Source organism: Megalops cyprinoides, chromosome 4, assembly GCF_013368585.1.
Source record: "Megalops cyprinoides isolate fMegCyp1 chromosome 4, fMegCyp1.pri, whole genome shotgun sequence".
In the NCBI taxonomy this organism is placed as follows: Eukaryota; Metazoa; Chordata; class Actinopteri; order Elopiformes; family Megalopidae; genus Megalops; species Megalops cyprinoides.
In genome coordinates, this window is record NC_050586.1 from 36,468,984 (window position 1) to 36,484,251 (window position 15,268).

At 44.5% G+C, this 15,268-nt stretch overlaps 1 protein-coding gene across 1 annotated transcript; it reads left to right on the plus strand.

Moving 5' to 3' along the window:
- The first annotated feature begins 528 nt into the window (after window positions 1-528).
- Window positions 529-14,108, plus strand: rgmb (repulsive guidance molecule BMP co-receptor b). Its single transcript, XM_036527323.1, has 3 exons — window positions 529-1,052; window positions 8,189-8,694; window positions 13,315-14,108. The coding sequence occupies exons 1-3, from the start codon at window positions 941-943 to the stop codon at window positions 14,029-14,031; spliced, it is 1,335 nt and encodes a 444-aa protein (XP_036383216.1). The 5' UTR covers window positions 529-940; the 3' UTR covers window positions 14,032-14,108.
- Window positions 14,109-15,268: the final 1,160 nt, after the last annotated feature.

The following is a 15,268-nucleotide window of genomic DNA, read 5'->3' on the forward strand; positions in this document are numbered from 1 at the left end:
ATGGCCAAAGTAAATCTTGCGGCTATTTAGGTTTGAGTCTGAGCAGGGGTGGTCAGTGGTTCAAATGCTCAAGATAGCAGAATTAGTATTTTAAGAGCGGCTTGAAAGGCTACGCACATACCGTCTGCACCAAACGGTAGTTCTAGAGCTGCAAAGTCAGTTTTAACGTTGAAATCGTCCTTCCCTGCACATAAAGTTTCAGCCTGTGTTGTGTGCGGCTGTACTATTGAATCTGGTGCTTCGTGCGCCATCAAATATAAAGTAACATGAATGATGTGTACCTCGTGTCCACTGCATGACTTTATTTTACGGGAACACGTCGAAAGGACACACTGACTACAGCAGTTTTCTTTCGTGGGTCTCATGTGCTCTTCCCCATAGGACAGCAGACTCTGCCCCGTTGGCGTCTGAAAGCTCACGGGAACTCCACTGCTGCCTGGGCGGTGCTAGTGTTCATTAGGGGCGGGTGTTCCGCTCAGCCAAGGGTTAGGTTGATTTGCAATTGATCACTTGGAAAACGGGGTGGTGGGGGGAGGCAAATTTTCCTGGTGTGAGAGATGTGTTGTGTGCGTGTCTAGGGTGAGTGCAGAGCAGAGATTGATCGGAGCACCGAGACGAGCAACGACAGGATACTGCCAACACCAGCCCAACGCCAAATCTTGTTTAAAAACAAACTATCGCCCACGCAGGTGACCAGACAAGGACTGTTGCTGATTGGACTTTTCCCACTACTTTTGTTTCGTCCACTGCTAGATTTACTCTGATAGTGGACTCGTACGCTTCCTGCACCCGCTCCGTTTTTAATGCAATTGCGCGTCCGAGGCGTCGGGAGCGCAGTGGGAAGGAGGAGAGCAGAGGCCCGATTTCCCGGCATCGCGGCGAGTCCACCTCTGTTTCTCCCGTGGAGTATTTGAGTCCCTCACCACCGCGACCTGGATGGATGGGTATGGGGAAAGCAGGATTTTACTACCCAGGGGCTGACCGCCTCCTTCACCCACCTCCACTGCTGTCTCTCCTGGTACTGATCACTTTCTCATCCAGGGTCCAAATAGGTAACTTATTTCTTTTTTTGTTACTAATGTGTTTTGATACTAATAATAATGCTCACTGACACCTATGCGGTTACCTTTTAAAAGTTTTGGATAAACATTTAACTGCATGTGGTAATTTGATGTGAACACTAACAAGATGTCAATGACGATGCTGATTTTGATGGAGAGTGATAAAACAAAAAAAGGTGTAATGGATAGTAATTGTCGCCTTATAATAGCGCAAGGACACTTTCACTAATATGTTTATGAAACTTATCCGTATTTTTCAGTGCATTTTCGTTCTCACGCGGTTTACCCTGCGCTGTTTATAGAGTTCGGGTTGTGTTTCCTTCGACTACCTTATCTTGCTGTGGCGTTATGGATGCAAACTAAAAGGAATCTGTTCTTTTCAAAAACATATGTAATTATTGGTTGCTCGTGAATAACAGCATAGAAGCAAACTAATAAAACAACCAGTTATTAACGATGAATGGTTTTGTAAAAAGACTCATCAAATGATATTATGTTTTCAGTTTTTCTAAGGAGGAGATACTGATGCATTCATTTTTGTATTTACTCAACTTAATAAACGTAGCAAACTATATTTTGTTTGTGCTCACGACTCTGAAGATTTAATCGGCATGCAATATAAGTAAGTCTAGGCCCTAAATATTTTCATTAACTTCGAAGAATTTTAAATTTAATATTTTTAAGCATGTTATAACGGTGGTAATAAATAATATGGGTATTATGTAGCTATTTGGAATATTGGAAAAGGCATATGTTGCCTTCTAGTTCCTAATACTTAAATGGTAATTGAGTTTCGAAAAAGTGCTCTTTTAAATTTTACTTGACTGATTTTCGCGACAATGAAACATCAACCAAAGTGCATCTGCCGCAGACAGGGCGGCGTGGCAACATCGTGCAGTATTGTGTGGAATAGATTACACTGCGATGTAACCGTTAAAGCAGTGGAATTTTCAAACCGAGAACATCGTTTAGTCTCGTGTCATTCACGTTTGCGAACTGTTCCAGGGAGTTTTGCTTGAATCCGTTTTCGGTGCACAACGCCTTGCGCGTTTTCAAAAGGAATCTTAATTCGGTGGAGTGTTAAGAATTTGGCTTTCACGCCTCGGCTTCACTCTTATAAGCGGCAAATGCCTATCAATCAAAAAAAAAAAAAAAAATAGCCTGTTAGGTCAGGTCTTCTCTGAAGGCGATTTAAATGAGCCCTAAGAGGTTGAGTTGGCCAGTGAATAGGGGGCTGTTATTGCTGCACATCGGGTGCACTGTTTTCAGCTGGCTGTCTGACAGCTGCTCCACTTTGGGTGTCCTGGCCATAGCGAGTGTGCGTTGCCATTATAAATTAATGGAGAAGGAATGTTACTGGGTGTCCATTGAGCAGTCACACCTTCATAATTAATTTAACATGGCCATGGGCAGCTGGACACAACACACTTTGATAGCTCCTCTGAAGAAAAAAAAAAAGGAAACTAGCCATCTTTCTGAAGAGGCATTGTAGCCTATCCACACAATGAATGCAATTTGTAGAATGTTGGTATGGTCAAGTTCACTGTAGCTTTGCTTTCCAGGAATGAGGTGTCTTCCAAGAGAGGAAAGGATTTTGTTATTGTTATTATTATTATTATTTTACCATGGTTAGAGGGGAATTCAGTATGTTTTCACTACATTGGAGTTACCTGACCTGAGGATTCTTGTGGGAGAGTAGCTTATTCCCCAAGAAACTAGGCAGCTGGGAATCACAGAGGGTGGCAGCCTTCCCCACATCTTCTGCAGCCACATGATATATCATACTGTATTCTACAGCATTAGCCGCCATCAGTCACCCATGGCTGTACAGAACACCCATGTAGAATGCAGATGAAGTGAATGACAGTCCTAATAGTGATCCTATATTTTTTATGCTCTTGATTTTGCCAAGCAAATGGAATCATATGAGAAGTCCTAGGATGCTTCATAATGTATATGGCCCACAAGTAAGAGCCAGAATGCGGTTAAAAATAGAAATGTGAATCCCTGGATCCTAGCACTTTTGGTCCGTGCATTAGGTCATTACCACGGCCCATTATGGTTGGTACATTGTTATTCTCAAACTCCAGCTACATTTGATGGGATCGGAATGGAAGTGCTTGTGTTGGTAGTTATCCTAAAAACACAGAAGGGTTGTGGTTTCAACAGTCTTGTTTCTGCCCACATATCTAAGTAGCTACATTAAAAATAACATTGATCACATGAGCGAAAGGGTAAATGAGGCTCTATTTTTCCTCTTTGATACACCTTTAAAATGCCCTGGGACAGTGGAAGGTTTTATGTTTGAAGGAGTGGTGACCTGGATTTTTTTTTTTTTTTTTTTACCTTTTTATGGATGTTTCTCAATACTTCAAGGAAGTGAGCGAAACCTAGTTGAACAGAATTGACTTAGTTTTTGAAGGTAGATTAAGTCCCCAGTCAAAATAATCCTTCATTGGTTGTTTTAGCTCAAATGCTAAATGCAGAATGCTCAGATGTGTGACTGTAAACCTAACAAACAAGGGAAATGTAGTCCAATTCATGTCCTAACAGTATTAACAGAGGTGTTTTGTTCATTATAGTGTCGTCTGCTTTTGGTTTTGATTTTAATGCAACAAGTTCATTGCAATGTGAATGATAACAAGCTGGAAACTATGCTAATTGCATATCTTGATCAGGTTGCTCTCCAAACGTATTGCTGATCACTGTTAGAGGTGGATAAAACTGAAATATTTTAGTCTCTGTCAAATTCTGTGTAAGACTCTATGTGCAAAACATGTTGATTGTACCTCAGTCTGACTTCATTCTTATTTTGCACTTGAAAAACCAAGGCGTAATAGAAAGACTGGTTTTAGAATAAACATTTATGAGATGGCAAGTGAGAAGTGAAAGAAAAAAAAAACAAAGCAAAACAAACACAGCAGAGAGGACATTCAGAGCTTCACTTAGTGTGTACTTTAATGCCGGGTTAATACGCAATGGTATTAGCGCATACTTGTACAAAGGGAGCTCTCAGATTGGTGGCAGCGGCTTGGAAGAGGCACCGGAAGGCTGACAATGTCGTTCGAACGGCGGGCCGAGGGAAGCCCACCTCCCGCCTGCTCTCGCGGTTGTTAAAGTTCGCTCCTTGAGGAGGTGTGGAGCTATTGACCTCCCTGCCCTGGCCAAATTCCACGTCTTGAAATTTCACTCTGGCGCATGGCTGGGCCCCTTCGCTGCAGAGGAACGGGTGCTCAGAGTAGGCTGCCCTCACAAAATATTTCCATGCAGCTAATTGTGTTAAGGGTGTGTTGTTGTACTCTAACCAGACATTTTGCACTCTGTCTCTGAGGCCGGAATCATACATTAATTGAGCAGCACTGGAACAAACAGAAGTCTGTGGGTTTTTCTTTCGCTGTTGTGCCATTGTGTTTTTGAGTCTGTGGATAAGCTGTACAAAGCGTATGTTTTTCTCCACCATTAGCCCTGCCTCAAGATGGTTTTAACTGGTGTTCTGGGAGGGAAGAAAAGTGTAGCATTTGCTTTGGTTTGTTTGCTAAAAGTCAGCCAAGACACTCCAGGTCAGTCAGAACACCTTGAGCTGGACAATATGGAGTATGGTTTCATAGACCCTAATGGCACTGATCAATGACTGCTGCATGTTTAACATGAGTGAACTTGCCTGGGGATAGGAAGATCAAGAAAACTGAACACCAGCATTGAATTGCCTCTTACTTTCCATGAGAATGTGTTGCTGGTGGTTGTCAAGTCTTGTTTTAATGTCCCTTTCATTCTTCAGATGATCTGTGTCATCATTTTGGTTTGGGAATTAGCACTGTCTGCAGTTTAACACAAGTAATGAGACAGAATTTGCTTCTTAAGAGTATATTTTCTTTTAAGAGTATTCCTTTTCCCTTAATATTGAGAGGTTACTTTAACATGTATTCAATTTGTTACTCAAAGTTAAGAACAAAGTAATGTTGTGGCTGTATAGAATACACCCTGCCGTTTGTATTTGAGAAATTAAACTGTGCCTTTTAGACCGCAGTGGAGAATAAATGTAAACACATAAAATCATCTGAAGTGTTATAACTGGCCAATCATCTTGTTATATATTTATAGATTTGTCAGAAGTATGATTTCTTCATTGATATTTTCCTTTTGTATCCTTACATTCCTTTTATTAATTCACAGATTAGTTAATCCACTTCAGGAGCCGGGCATAATTAAATATGAAAGAGTGTCCTGGGTTGAATGTTAGCATTGCAGTTTAACACAGAATTGAGAAATTCTGACACTGACTGTGATTGTGCAATGTTTTCGCTCCACGTACTTTCTTGTAAATTTTAAGGATCTACTGCCCCCATGTGGTAAGAAATTTTGTGAGTTGTTTTGCCAGAGCAGGACCCACACGAAGTCAGTCTGAGACCCAGGCATCTGATTCTCCAGCTGTCCTTTTTTCCTCTTCTTCCAAAACCTTGGGTGCAAATACACTACCCCTGTCAGATTTAAGTGCAATCCCCACAGTATGACTGAAAGCAGGTGCAGTACACATCAGCCCTTCATATCATTTCATGTCATGTGATGTTCTGTATGTATATACTGGTTGCTGTAAGCATAGCTGACAGAACAACTTATAAGAAGGAAACGGCACAGAAAAAAGCCCTCTGTTGGTTGTGGCTGTATTCATGAGGGACAAAGAGACGTTCGCCTCCCGATTCACTCACGTTTGGTGATGAGAAACCCTGAAGCTCAGGAGCTGTATGAAAAGATGGGGTTGTATGGGGCTTACTGGATTGCCATGAAAAGGTCCTCTGTTCTGTTGCGGTCTCATGCGCGTGCTTTCGTTCAGCAAAGTCTTATTCATCTTGCCCCTTTTTATATTAAGACATGTATGTTTTTAAAATATACAAATATGATGCAGACCTGTGTCCTATGGACACTGTGCAGTTAAAGACATCTTGTTAAACAGTACGCATTCGCAAACACCTTGGCTTTGTGACTGGAAAGTTACTGAACATTTCAGCCTTTTTTTAATTGAGATAAGTGACAGGCAGAAGGAACTTGTACTAATGAAGCTGCAATTTGGTTTCCTTGCTGCCTGGCAGAGAATTTGAATGTGTCCTGCAGTCTTCTGATGGTGGGCGAGATAGTGGCCTCGGCAATTTAACCACAGCAAGATGACAAAGCCGGAGTGGGCGGGAGAGAGAGAGTTGCTGCTTTTTATCCCTGGATGCCCTGGCTGCATCAGTTCTATTATATCCCAAGATCATGTGAGGCAGAGCTTAATTTTGATTGACGATGTGCATTGATTGTTTAAAAAAAACACATATTTTTTCTTTCCGTTTTAAGACGTGCCTCTCGGGGAGAGGGTTTGACGTGTTCGTTGGTGTCCGGTAGTGAATTACGCGATAACCAAATTAGCTGCTTCTGAATCCATTCCAGTGTGAGTTATTGGCAGCTGATGCTGAGATGGGGAGTCTTTCTGCGTGTAAGATTCAGTGATTAAAGGCGTGTTAATGGAGAGGCAGGGGGAGGCATCAGATCAGAATGCCTCTCTCCGAGGTAATCAAATTTGGCTACACTTTGCTGTTCCATTACAGCCCCTCTCGTACCTCTCAACAGGATGGTGGGGGCTGTTTTTATATTTGGCTTAATGCTTCCTCACTATTTGTTTATGTTAGGTTATTTTCGGGATATACACATCGGTGCAGGGGAGGTAAGATTAGGGGGTCAACCCCCAAAGGGTGGACGCTTCTGTCAAAGGCTAAACAACTGGAATATGGCCATAACTTGTCGTGGAACTCAGAGGTGCTCTTCTGCTTATAGCCACAATAGAATGACAAACCTTTGTCTTGAGGCAGTTAATGGAACTGTAGTTCCAAGTTCCTTTTCCAGTTCTTACCCACATCAGTCTGATTTAGCTGTAATGATTCTCTCTTTGAATCTACTCTTTAATGTATACCCCCAATACTTTTTGTGGGTTGAATGTTTGGATGTCAGCTTGAATAGTTCACAAATAAATTATTTCATTATTGCCTGAAAATGAAACGCAAATCAATAACCAGATAGGCTGGTTATGATCCGAACAAAGGATTTAACTGGGCGCTAATTGCTTTATGGATTCGTCGCATTCTCATTGTGCCGTTTGTTAACACAGGTCTTTTCCTGCCTCCTGCATTCATTCATTCAGATTCAGTACACCTTTCCTCTAGGTGCATTAACATGATAAAAAGCACCTCTTGAGCTCCTCAGCTTTTGAACTTGAGTCACAAGCACTGAAGTCGGTTGACATTATCTTCAGATTTTATTGAACCTAATCTCTGAAGACGATTTATGGGGTTTTTCTCCCACGGTCAGAGTTTTATTTGGGCTGTATGGCTTCTTTTAAAGATTAAAGGGGATTTCACACCCTCAGCCAGCTGACCTTGTGAATATGAGGGACGCTTATCGCCATCGAGATTAAGCTGATCCAGGTTACAAAAGTAAGTGTCGGCAAGAACAGACATGGCCATGCAAATGAAGGGACTCTACGTGGTCTTTAGCGTACAATCATTTTTATGGAGCTGAATCCATGCCCTCTGGCAATCATATTAATCTCATCCATTTAAATGGAGTTGGTATTTTTTATGTTCTCTTCGTGTTCTTTAACCAAGTTCCTAAAGACTCTTTTTTTTTTTTTTCTCCCAGTCTGAAGAAGTAACCGAGCGCTTCTGTTGATGGTCTTGTGACCAGATGGTTGCTCCGTCATGCCTTTGAACTTAATGAGTCGGCTAATTTTTTCCAGCCAGCCCCAGGTGTATAAATTGACCCCATTACATTATTGCATTACATTATTTGCTTAAGAGGCCCTTGTCCAGGATGGCTTGCATAGCTTACCTTTTATATGCCGTGCATTTTCAGTGACTTCAGTTCAAGTGTCTCGCTAAAGGGCAGCACTGTCCCACCTGGGTTTTGAACATGCAGACTTTGCTTTGTGAGTCCAGGTCCCTGGCTTCTAGTCCACACCACACCCTTGAGCATGTTTGAAAGGAAAGGTGTGTGTTGTACGGCTGTAGAGATGTAGGCTGGGCTGGACAGGGACGCTGTGTGTGAGTGTTGACAGAATCATGGTCGCACTGACGTGGCTGTGGCGTTTTGTTTCCCAGGGGAGTGCCAAGTACAGACCCCGCAGTGCCGGATCCAGAAGTGCACCACGGACTTCGTGTCCCTCACCTCCCACCTGAACCCCTCGCTGGATGGCTTCGACACGGAGTTCTGCAAGGCGCTGCGGGCCTACTCGGCCTGCACGCAGCGCACGGCCAAGAGCTGCCGCGGCAACCTGGTGTTCCACTCGGCCATGCTGGGCATCAGCGACCTCATGAGCCAGCGCAACTGCTCCAAGGACGGGCCCACGTCCTCCACCCACCCTGAGGCCACCGTGGAGCCCTGCAACTACCACAGCCGTCGTCACGGCCCGCGGGCCGCCGACCACCCGCGCCCCACCTACCTCTTCTGCGGCCTGTTTGGGGACCCCCACCTTAGGACTTTCAAAGACCACTTTCAGACCTGCAAGGTCGAGGGGGCGTGGCCCCTCATCGACAACAACTACCTGTCGGTGCAGGTCACCAACGTGCCTGTGGTCGCTGGCTCCAGCGCCACGGCGACTAACAAGGTGAGTGACCCCCCCCCGCTCCCCACCGCCGACCCTCTCAGCTGCACTCACGCTCTGAAAAAGCAACTCGCGCTGCAGTTGGGCTGTGGAAATTTTCTTATCGAACGCTCGGCGTGTTACGTAACCCATAAATTGCTCCCACGCCAGATTAGAGAAAAGAACGTAAACTCCGTGACCAGCCCTTACCTTGACCGCTCAGCTCGACGGAATCGGTCCGCTTAGATTCTGGTTTCTGGGAAGAGATAGGTGCACGTTTATCGCTGATGCACTCGCACTGATCCCTTGCGGTAATTTGTTTGGCTCTGAGGGTTAAAGAGCGTTGAGAAAGCCCGCAGATGGATCTGTTGATATGCAAAAGAGAGGGATGTGGGAGGAGGGGGGGGGGGGTCCTGCTGGCTTTGCTCCAGCCGAAGTCAAAAGCCTGACGCTCCTGCAGTTGGAGCGGAGTAACTGCTAATAAAACAGGGCCGTGTTTTTTAAACAAATGAAAGCGGGCTCCCCGGACGGACGCTGCATTACTGTGGCAGGGCTCTCAGGAAGTGTACATTTGTGCGGAGCAACCCTGCGACATGTTGCTCTTTAATGCAGTCGGAGATGATGAATGTGGTCGAGTGGCACGCGGAACCTCCACAGATGCTCCGCTTCGTATACACTGGTATTTCGAGGGATGTCTGGAGTCAGTCGCCCGGCTACTTAAAGAGAGTGGTGCAAAGTGTCGGAGAGAGCCCGTCAGGTCGCCATACTGAGCGGTCAGCGCGGCGGCGCTCGCTAAATGTCTCCCCATCGTTTTTCACGAGGCCGAGTGCACCGCAAAAGGGCGAAATGCTCTTCTAAAGTGGCTGTTTGTCTACAGCGTTGGGGTTTGGACACCATGCGGAATGCGATCGGTTAGAATAACAGGGCATTGAGGCTAACAAGTCCTAATGCACTCTCAAGACTACACAAATTTCAGAGATGATTGATTGTGTTGGTAGGCTGACACACGATATCTGAGCTTTAGCATCAAACAGAAGTATAATGAGAAAGCAAAATATTGCTTTCTGTAAACTTGGCATTCCTTTGAAGAGCTGTCAAAGCTTGGATCCAAAATACAGGCCCTTTTCCAAGGGCAAACAAAAGTACATGACAGAGCAGTTTACAGGCATTTGCAACTTTCATAAACAGACTTGCAGTTTTTCTTGCTTTCAAAAGTACATGTGCTTTTGATAACATATTCTTTTCCATGAACAAATGAAACTTTTTTTTACTGATATGACAGATGGCTTGGAACACAAAGCATTTAGTATGAATGGCAAGGATTTAGCATAAGAACATTTGCACTTTTGCAGAATTTGCAGTTCACAGGCAAAGCTAAATTGCTTGGAATGGGATGAACAGGCCAGCTATCAACAATACAAAAACACGTTGCTCGTGTAGGGTATAGAGGCACAGTCTGTGTCCCATGTGCCCATGATAGCTGTGTTAACCCTGTGTGTATTGCAGATTTCTTTTCTCTGAAGGTAGAATGTAAACTTTGTCACTTGTAATCTTTAAAAGAGCATGATTAAATAGTATTTCAGTAGTTCAATACGTCAATAGTATTTACATTGAAATAATGCAAGAAAAAGTGCAGCAAAATAACTTGTGAAGGTTATGACACCTGACATTCTACTTTTATAGTATGAAATGGTGCAAAACATTTTATTTTATGTAATATTTTTAATGTGATTAGGATGCCTAATGTTTCATATGAGGTAATCTTTGCTGCTGGGGCTTACAGTTGCTCCCAAACTGTATGATTATGTCTTATTGGAATATTCATTGTCCAGCGAATGTCTTATGAAGTGATTATGATAGTAATTACCGCCATTACGAAACGCACATGTTCAAGCGTGTTCCAAGAGGAAGACCACTGGATGGAAAAACCTCCATGCTCTGACCTAAAAATGGAAGTCAACAGGATAATTCTGGTGTAAATTATGGCCACTTAAACTCATTAAAACATTTCTGAAACAAGGGCAGTTGAAATCGGCATTCCATGGGGCCAGATCGATTTGTGAAACCTCATCGTTTCCTGATCTCTCGCTGCTCTCTCTGGTCGATGTGTTCATTGCCGCCCGTTTTCGAAAGAAGTGACCTTTGTATCAGCTGAGATTTAATTTTTCCGACAGTGTAAAACCACCGCTGCGCTCTCGATGCCAATCTGCTCCACTCAGCTCAAATGTTTGCACATGTGCGCAGCGTCAGCTCGTACTCGGATTTATGCTCGGAAGTGTGCTGCTATGCGGGTATTCGTACTCAGCAGCTCTTAGTGCGTTATTAAGAAAGTGGATCATCAAGAACCGTGGTCATGAAGTCGTTGCAATGCACAATGCGAAGAGGCACAGTCCAATGATTGTTTTGTGGTTACTACCCTCATTCATCTCAAGGGTGGGCCCTCGATTTGCTTTACAAATGCAATGAGAATCGAGCGTGATGCATGTATTTTAATCTCCATTCTCCCCCAGCTCACGGCCACACGGGCTGACAAACACCAGGCCTTTGCTATGCTTCATCATGTCTTCCCAGTTAGCAGCGCCATGTAGCGCAACTTGGGTATGATTTCAAGTGAAGGCCGCACTGCTCTTACTGGAATAATGGAGGGGGTGTCAGTTTGTTGAGTGTCCTCAATTAGTCAACCTTTAAGACAAAAACTGTTGGCGGACATTTACAACTGCAGGTGCCTAGGATACCCTATTAGCAGTGTAATACACTTTAATATTACGCACGGTGATAGGAGATGATGAAATTCACTTAACTGCTGAGGCAGAGTGATATGTTTTAAGTGTGCCAAAAATAGCAGCAGCCATGGTGTTAAACCGTCATGGTTAATGTTACCTTGGTTGCTTAGTTGTAACTGAACTTAATCCACAATAAATAGGGTCCAATCTGGTTATTAAAATGTCCACTATAAAAAGACAAAGTCTATAGTCGGGTTGCTAGGGCAAGGTCCATATCAGAAAAATTCACTGAACGTGCCATATTGCCTTTCTGCTGCATATTTCGTGCTTGCTTCACTCTTTTTGATAGCCCCAGAGGGTCCCACAAAGTAAACTGCTGATGACCTTCTGCCCCGTCCCCGAAGAAGAACAACCCAAGACACAGGTTGAAATCCTCCGGTTCGGTTTAGTATTGTGCCGTGCGGCTGATACAAGAGTGCCTTTGTTCCTCAAGATTAAAGGGCTTATCAGGCTGAGATGGCAGATAAACCAGTTTCGACTTTGACCAAATATACACAGGTGCAGGCGAGACAAAGCCAAGGGGCTTGTGACTAACTGGGGCAGGGAATTGGAATCACGTTCACCGAGGCCTAATTGTGCTAGCGGTTATGCGCAGCACACGCTCCGGTGTGACCCTCCGCATAGCGGGCGTTTGAAAGAACGGGCCGTTGTTTAGCCGAATTGGCCGATCTTAACCTGAAGCCTTTAGCGCTGCGTTCCTCTCAAAGGGACACAGCTTGTTTTTGTCACCAACAAACAGCTACATAAGGCTACCAGACAAGGCATTCAGAGTGCACACCAAGTTGATATTTTATAAATAAGGTTTTTTTTGGGGGGGGGGGGGGTTAAATGTCTTGAAATAAGCCATCCCCTTCATGGAGGAGAGAGTGGTTGTGGTTAAAAATACAACCTTGTTGTCCTGGGATTACTTGCGTGGACGGGCATCCAAGGCCAGGTGATCGCCCTAATGAAAGGACAAACCCAAGGCAAACACCCTCCCCTTTGACCTCGTGACACAGGAGGTGAAGGGAGGCCATTAGTCATTTTTGGATAATTATTAGCACACCCCATTTGACTGAGGGCTCCTTATTTTGGGGTTCCAGCAGCCTGTGACTCATCATCCGTCATACCGTGTCGCGGGGACAAAGCCGCCATTCAGCGCCAGCTAATGTGACACCACACCGCTCGTTAGCAGACTGCCATTCCGACCAATCGGGGCAGAGCGCTCTGTGTTTTTTCAGGCTGCAAAGGCCGAGTTAAATCGACTTAAAATGTCATTTGGTCTTGAGGCGTCCGTCTTAAGTTACTTTTTTTTTTCTTTCTTTTTGAGTAAATTAGGTTTATGGAAATGAGGGCAAATGTGTCTGATCTGGTATTTATGTATATCACATTAAAAATGGAAATGAGAACGCGTAGTTCTTTGGATTCTTTCGACAGAAGGAACATGCACGAAATGGGATGTTTCTTCCGGGGAAGCAGATGTTGTGAGACTTTCCCTTCCCAAGCCGGAGATAAAAAGTACCGAGCAGAGAGCGAACTCATTAAATTGATGGTTAAAATCCAGTTATGGGCTTGAGGCCATGTCTTCTGCTGGCATACTCGTTCAGTGTGAAACTGGGGAAATAGACGTGTTTGCCACTGGATATACTCTGACTGAAAAGTTTGTTTTAGGCTTTGCAGTCCTGGAGGAGCAAAGTGATTTTGTTCCCTTTTGCATACAGAATCACACAGACTTCACAGATCAATCAGTAATAATTTTGGCTGAAATATGTCGAAGGATGATGTGTTTTCCTTTGGTCAGGTTCCACAAAGAAGAAGTAGACATCAGAAAGTTAATAAAGCTGTTCGGGTTTTAAAATCCTGTTGCCTGTTTTCTGCCCAGATCACCATAATCTTCAAACCGTATCAAGACTGCACCGACCAGAAGGTGTACCAGGCGGTGACGGATGACCTGCCGGCAGCCTTCGTGGACGGCACGGTGAGCGGCGGCGACAGCGACGCCCGCAGCCTGTGGATCGTGGAGAAGGCGCCCGGGCGGCACGTGGAGATCCACGCCGGCTACATCGGCGTCACCGTCATCGTGCGGCAGCTGGGCCGCTACCTGACGCTGGCTGTTCGCATGCCCGAGGAGCTGGCCGCGGCCTACGACGAGACACAGGACCTGCAGCTGTGCATGAACGGCTGCCCCACGGCGGAGCGCATCGATCGGGACGGCCATCTCCCGCTGCCCGTGCTGGGCCTGCAGCAGCCTGGGCTCCAGCACCAGCAGCAGCAGCAGCAACAGCAGCAGCAGCACCCCCGGCCCAGCCCGGGTCACGTGACCGCCCGCGGCGGCTTCACCCCGGAGACCGCCATGGCTAAGTGCCGAGAGCAGCTGGAGGTGAAGGACATCTACTTCCACTCCTGTGTGTTCGACCTACTCACCACCGGGGACGTCAACTTCACCTCCGCCGCCTACAACGCCCTGAAAGACATGGAGACGCTCCACCCCAAGAGGGAGCGCTGGCACATTTTCCCCAGGGCGAATTCTGGGCCCATCCCAGCACCCCTCCCCTCTCATCTCCTCCTGCTCCTCTTTCTTGTGGCCATACTTTTGTAGGAATTTTGTCTACGAACATTTTGAGAAGATTAAATATATATTGTCATAATATATTGAAGAAGAAACAAAAACAAAAAAAAATCAGACAAACAAGAGATATATATGTATATACTGTGTATATGAAGGGAGATTCAATCCTGAAAATGAGACACACTCCTCACTGTAAATATTGTGTAAATTTGATTTTCAGGAACGCTGGATGTAGTAGTTTTTTTTTTTTTTTTTTTTTTTGAGAGTGATTTTTTTTTTTGTGTGTGAATCTTTTATACCTCAAAAATTGAGGATGTCGTTCAAACAGAAGCACTTTATTTTTTATTTTACGAATACATAAACAGTGTTCCCTTGGTCCAAGGCTGAGACCCCTCAGTTTTGCCTCTCATGGGCTTTTCATTGCTAACGTAGTGCTTTTGTGACGTTTCAGTGGATCTGTACATAGATGCTACCACCCTCAACCTAAGAGCCCGGTCATATGGAACAGTTTTTTTTAATAAGAGTGCAAGTGCAATTTGCCTTACATGTGTGTGGGTTGGGGAAAGAGCCGTGACCATAATGGCTTGAAGCTGTTGATATTATCTGCATGTCAACACATTCACATCTGCAGTATCTCTGGGGTATTTTTCATCTGTTGTATTTATTACCCTCACTGTGTTAATAATGCAGTTGAACTATAGGTTTCAAGTATTTATGTCAGGATATCGATGAGATTCATAAAAAAAAAGACAAGCATCAACAAAATGAAAGCATCACAGATTGGCGATTATTAATGGACTTTAAGGGGGAAGCATCTAATGATTCAAATATGGTTAACCAGTTCACAAGACAATGAAATTACGACATCTGCCAGTCAGAGAACTGACTGATATCCTGTCCAAAGTAAGTCAGTAGGAACTAAAGCATTTATCAAGGAGGAAACAAGAATTTATGGAACTCAGAGTTGTTCTTTTCAGAATTTCTGTGTTGGATCAAATGGTAGAAGAGATTAGGGGTGGACACACACTGTTTGTATACCAAATGCCTGTAACACCTCCCTTGGTTTCTTGACCTTATCAGTGGAAATCTGGTAGGCCATAACCCTGCCAGTTATGTATTTTCCACATGACAGCAGGAGTTAATATTGACAGGCAGTGGGGTGATCATGTAATGACTTATTACATTTGAACTTGCAGTAGTGGATACATGTGGCTGAAATACATTGTTTTTGGGTGATTCATGATTCGGGGTCCACTCAGAACATTTC

Bases quoted from the DNA above. Each gene is read 5' to 3' on its own strand.
- rgmb (XM_036527323.1), top strand. From the start codon at position 941: ATGGGTATGGGGAAAGCAGGATTTTACTACCCAGGGGCTGACCGCCTC. The intron at 1,053-8,188 runs GTAACTTATTTC...TTTGTTTCCCAG, and splicing joins CTCATCCAGGGTCCAAATAG to GGGAGTGCCAAGTACAGACC. The intron at 8,695-13,314 runs GTGAGTGACCCC...TTTTCTGCCCAG, and splicing joins GCGCCACGGCGACTAACAAG to ATCACCATAATCTTCAAACC.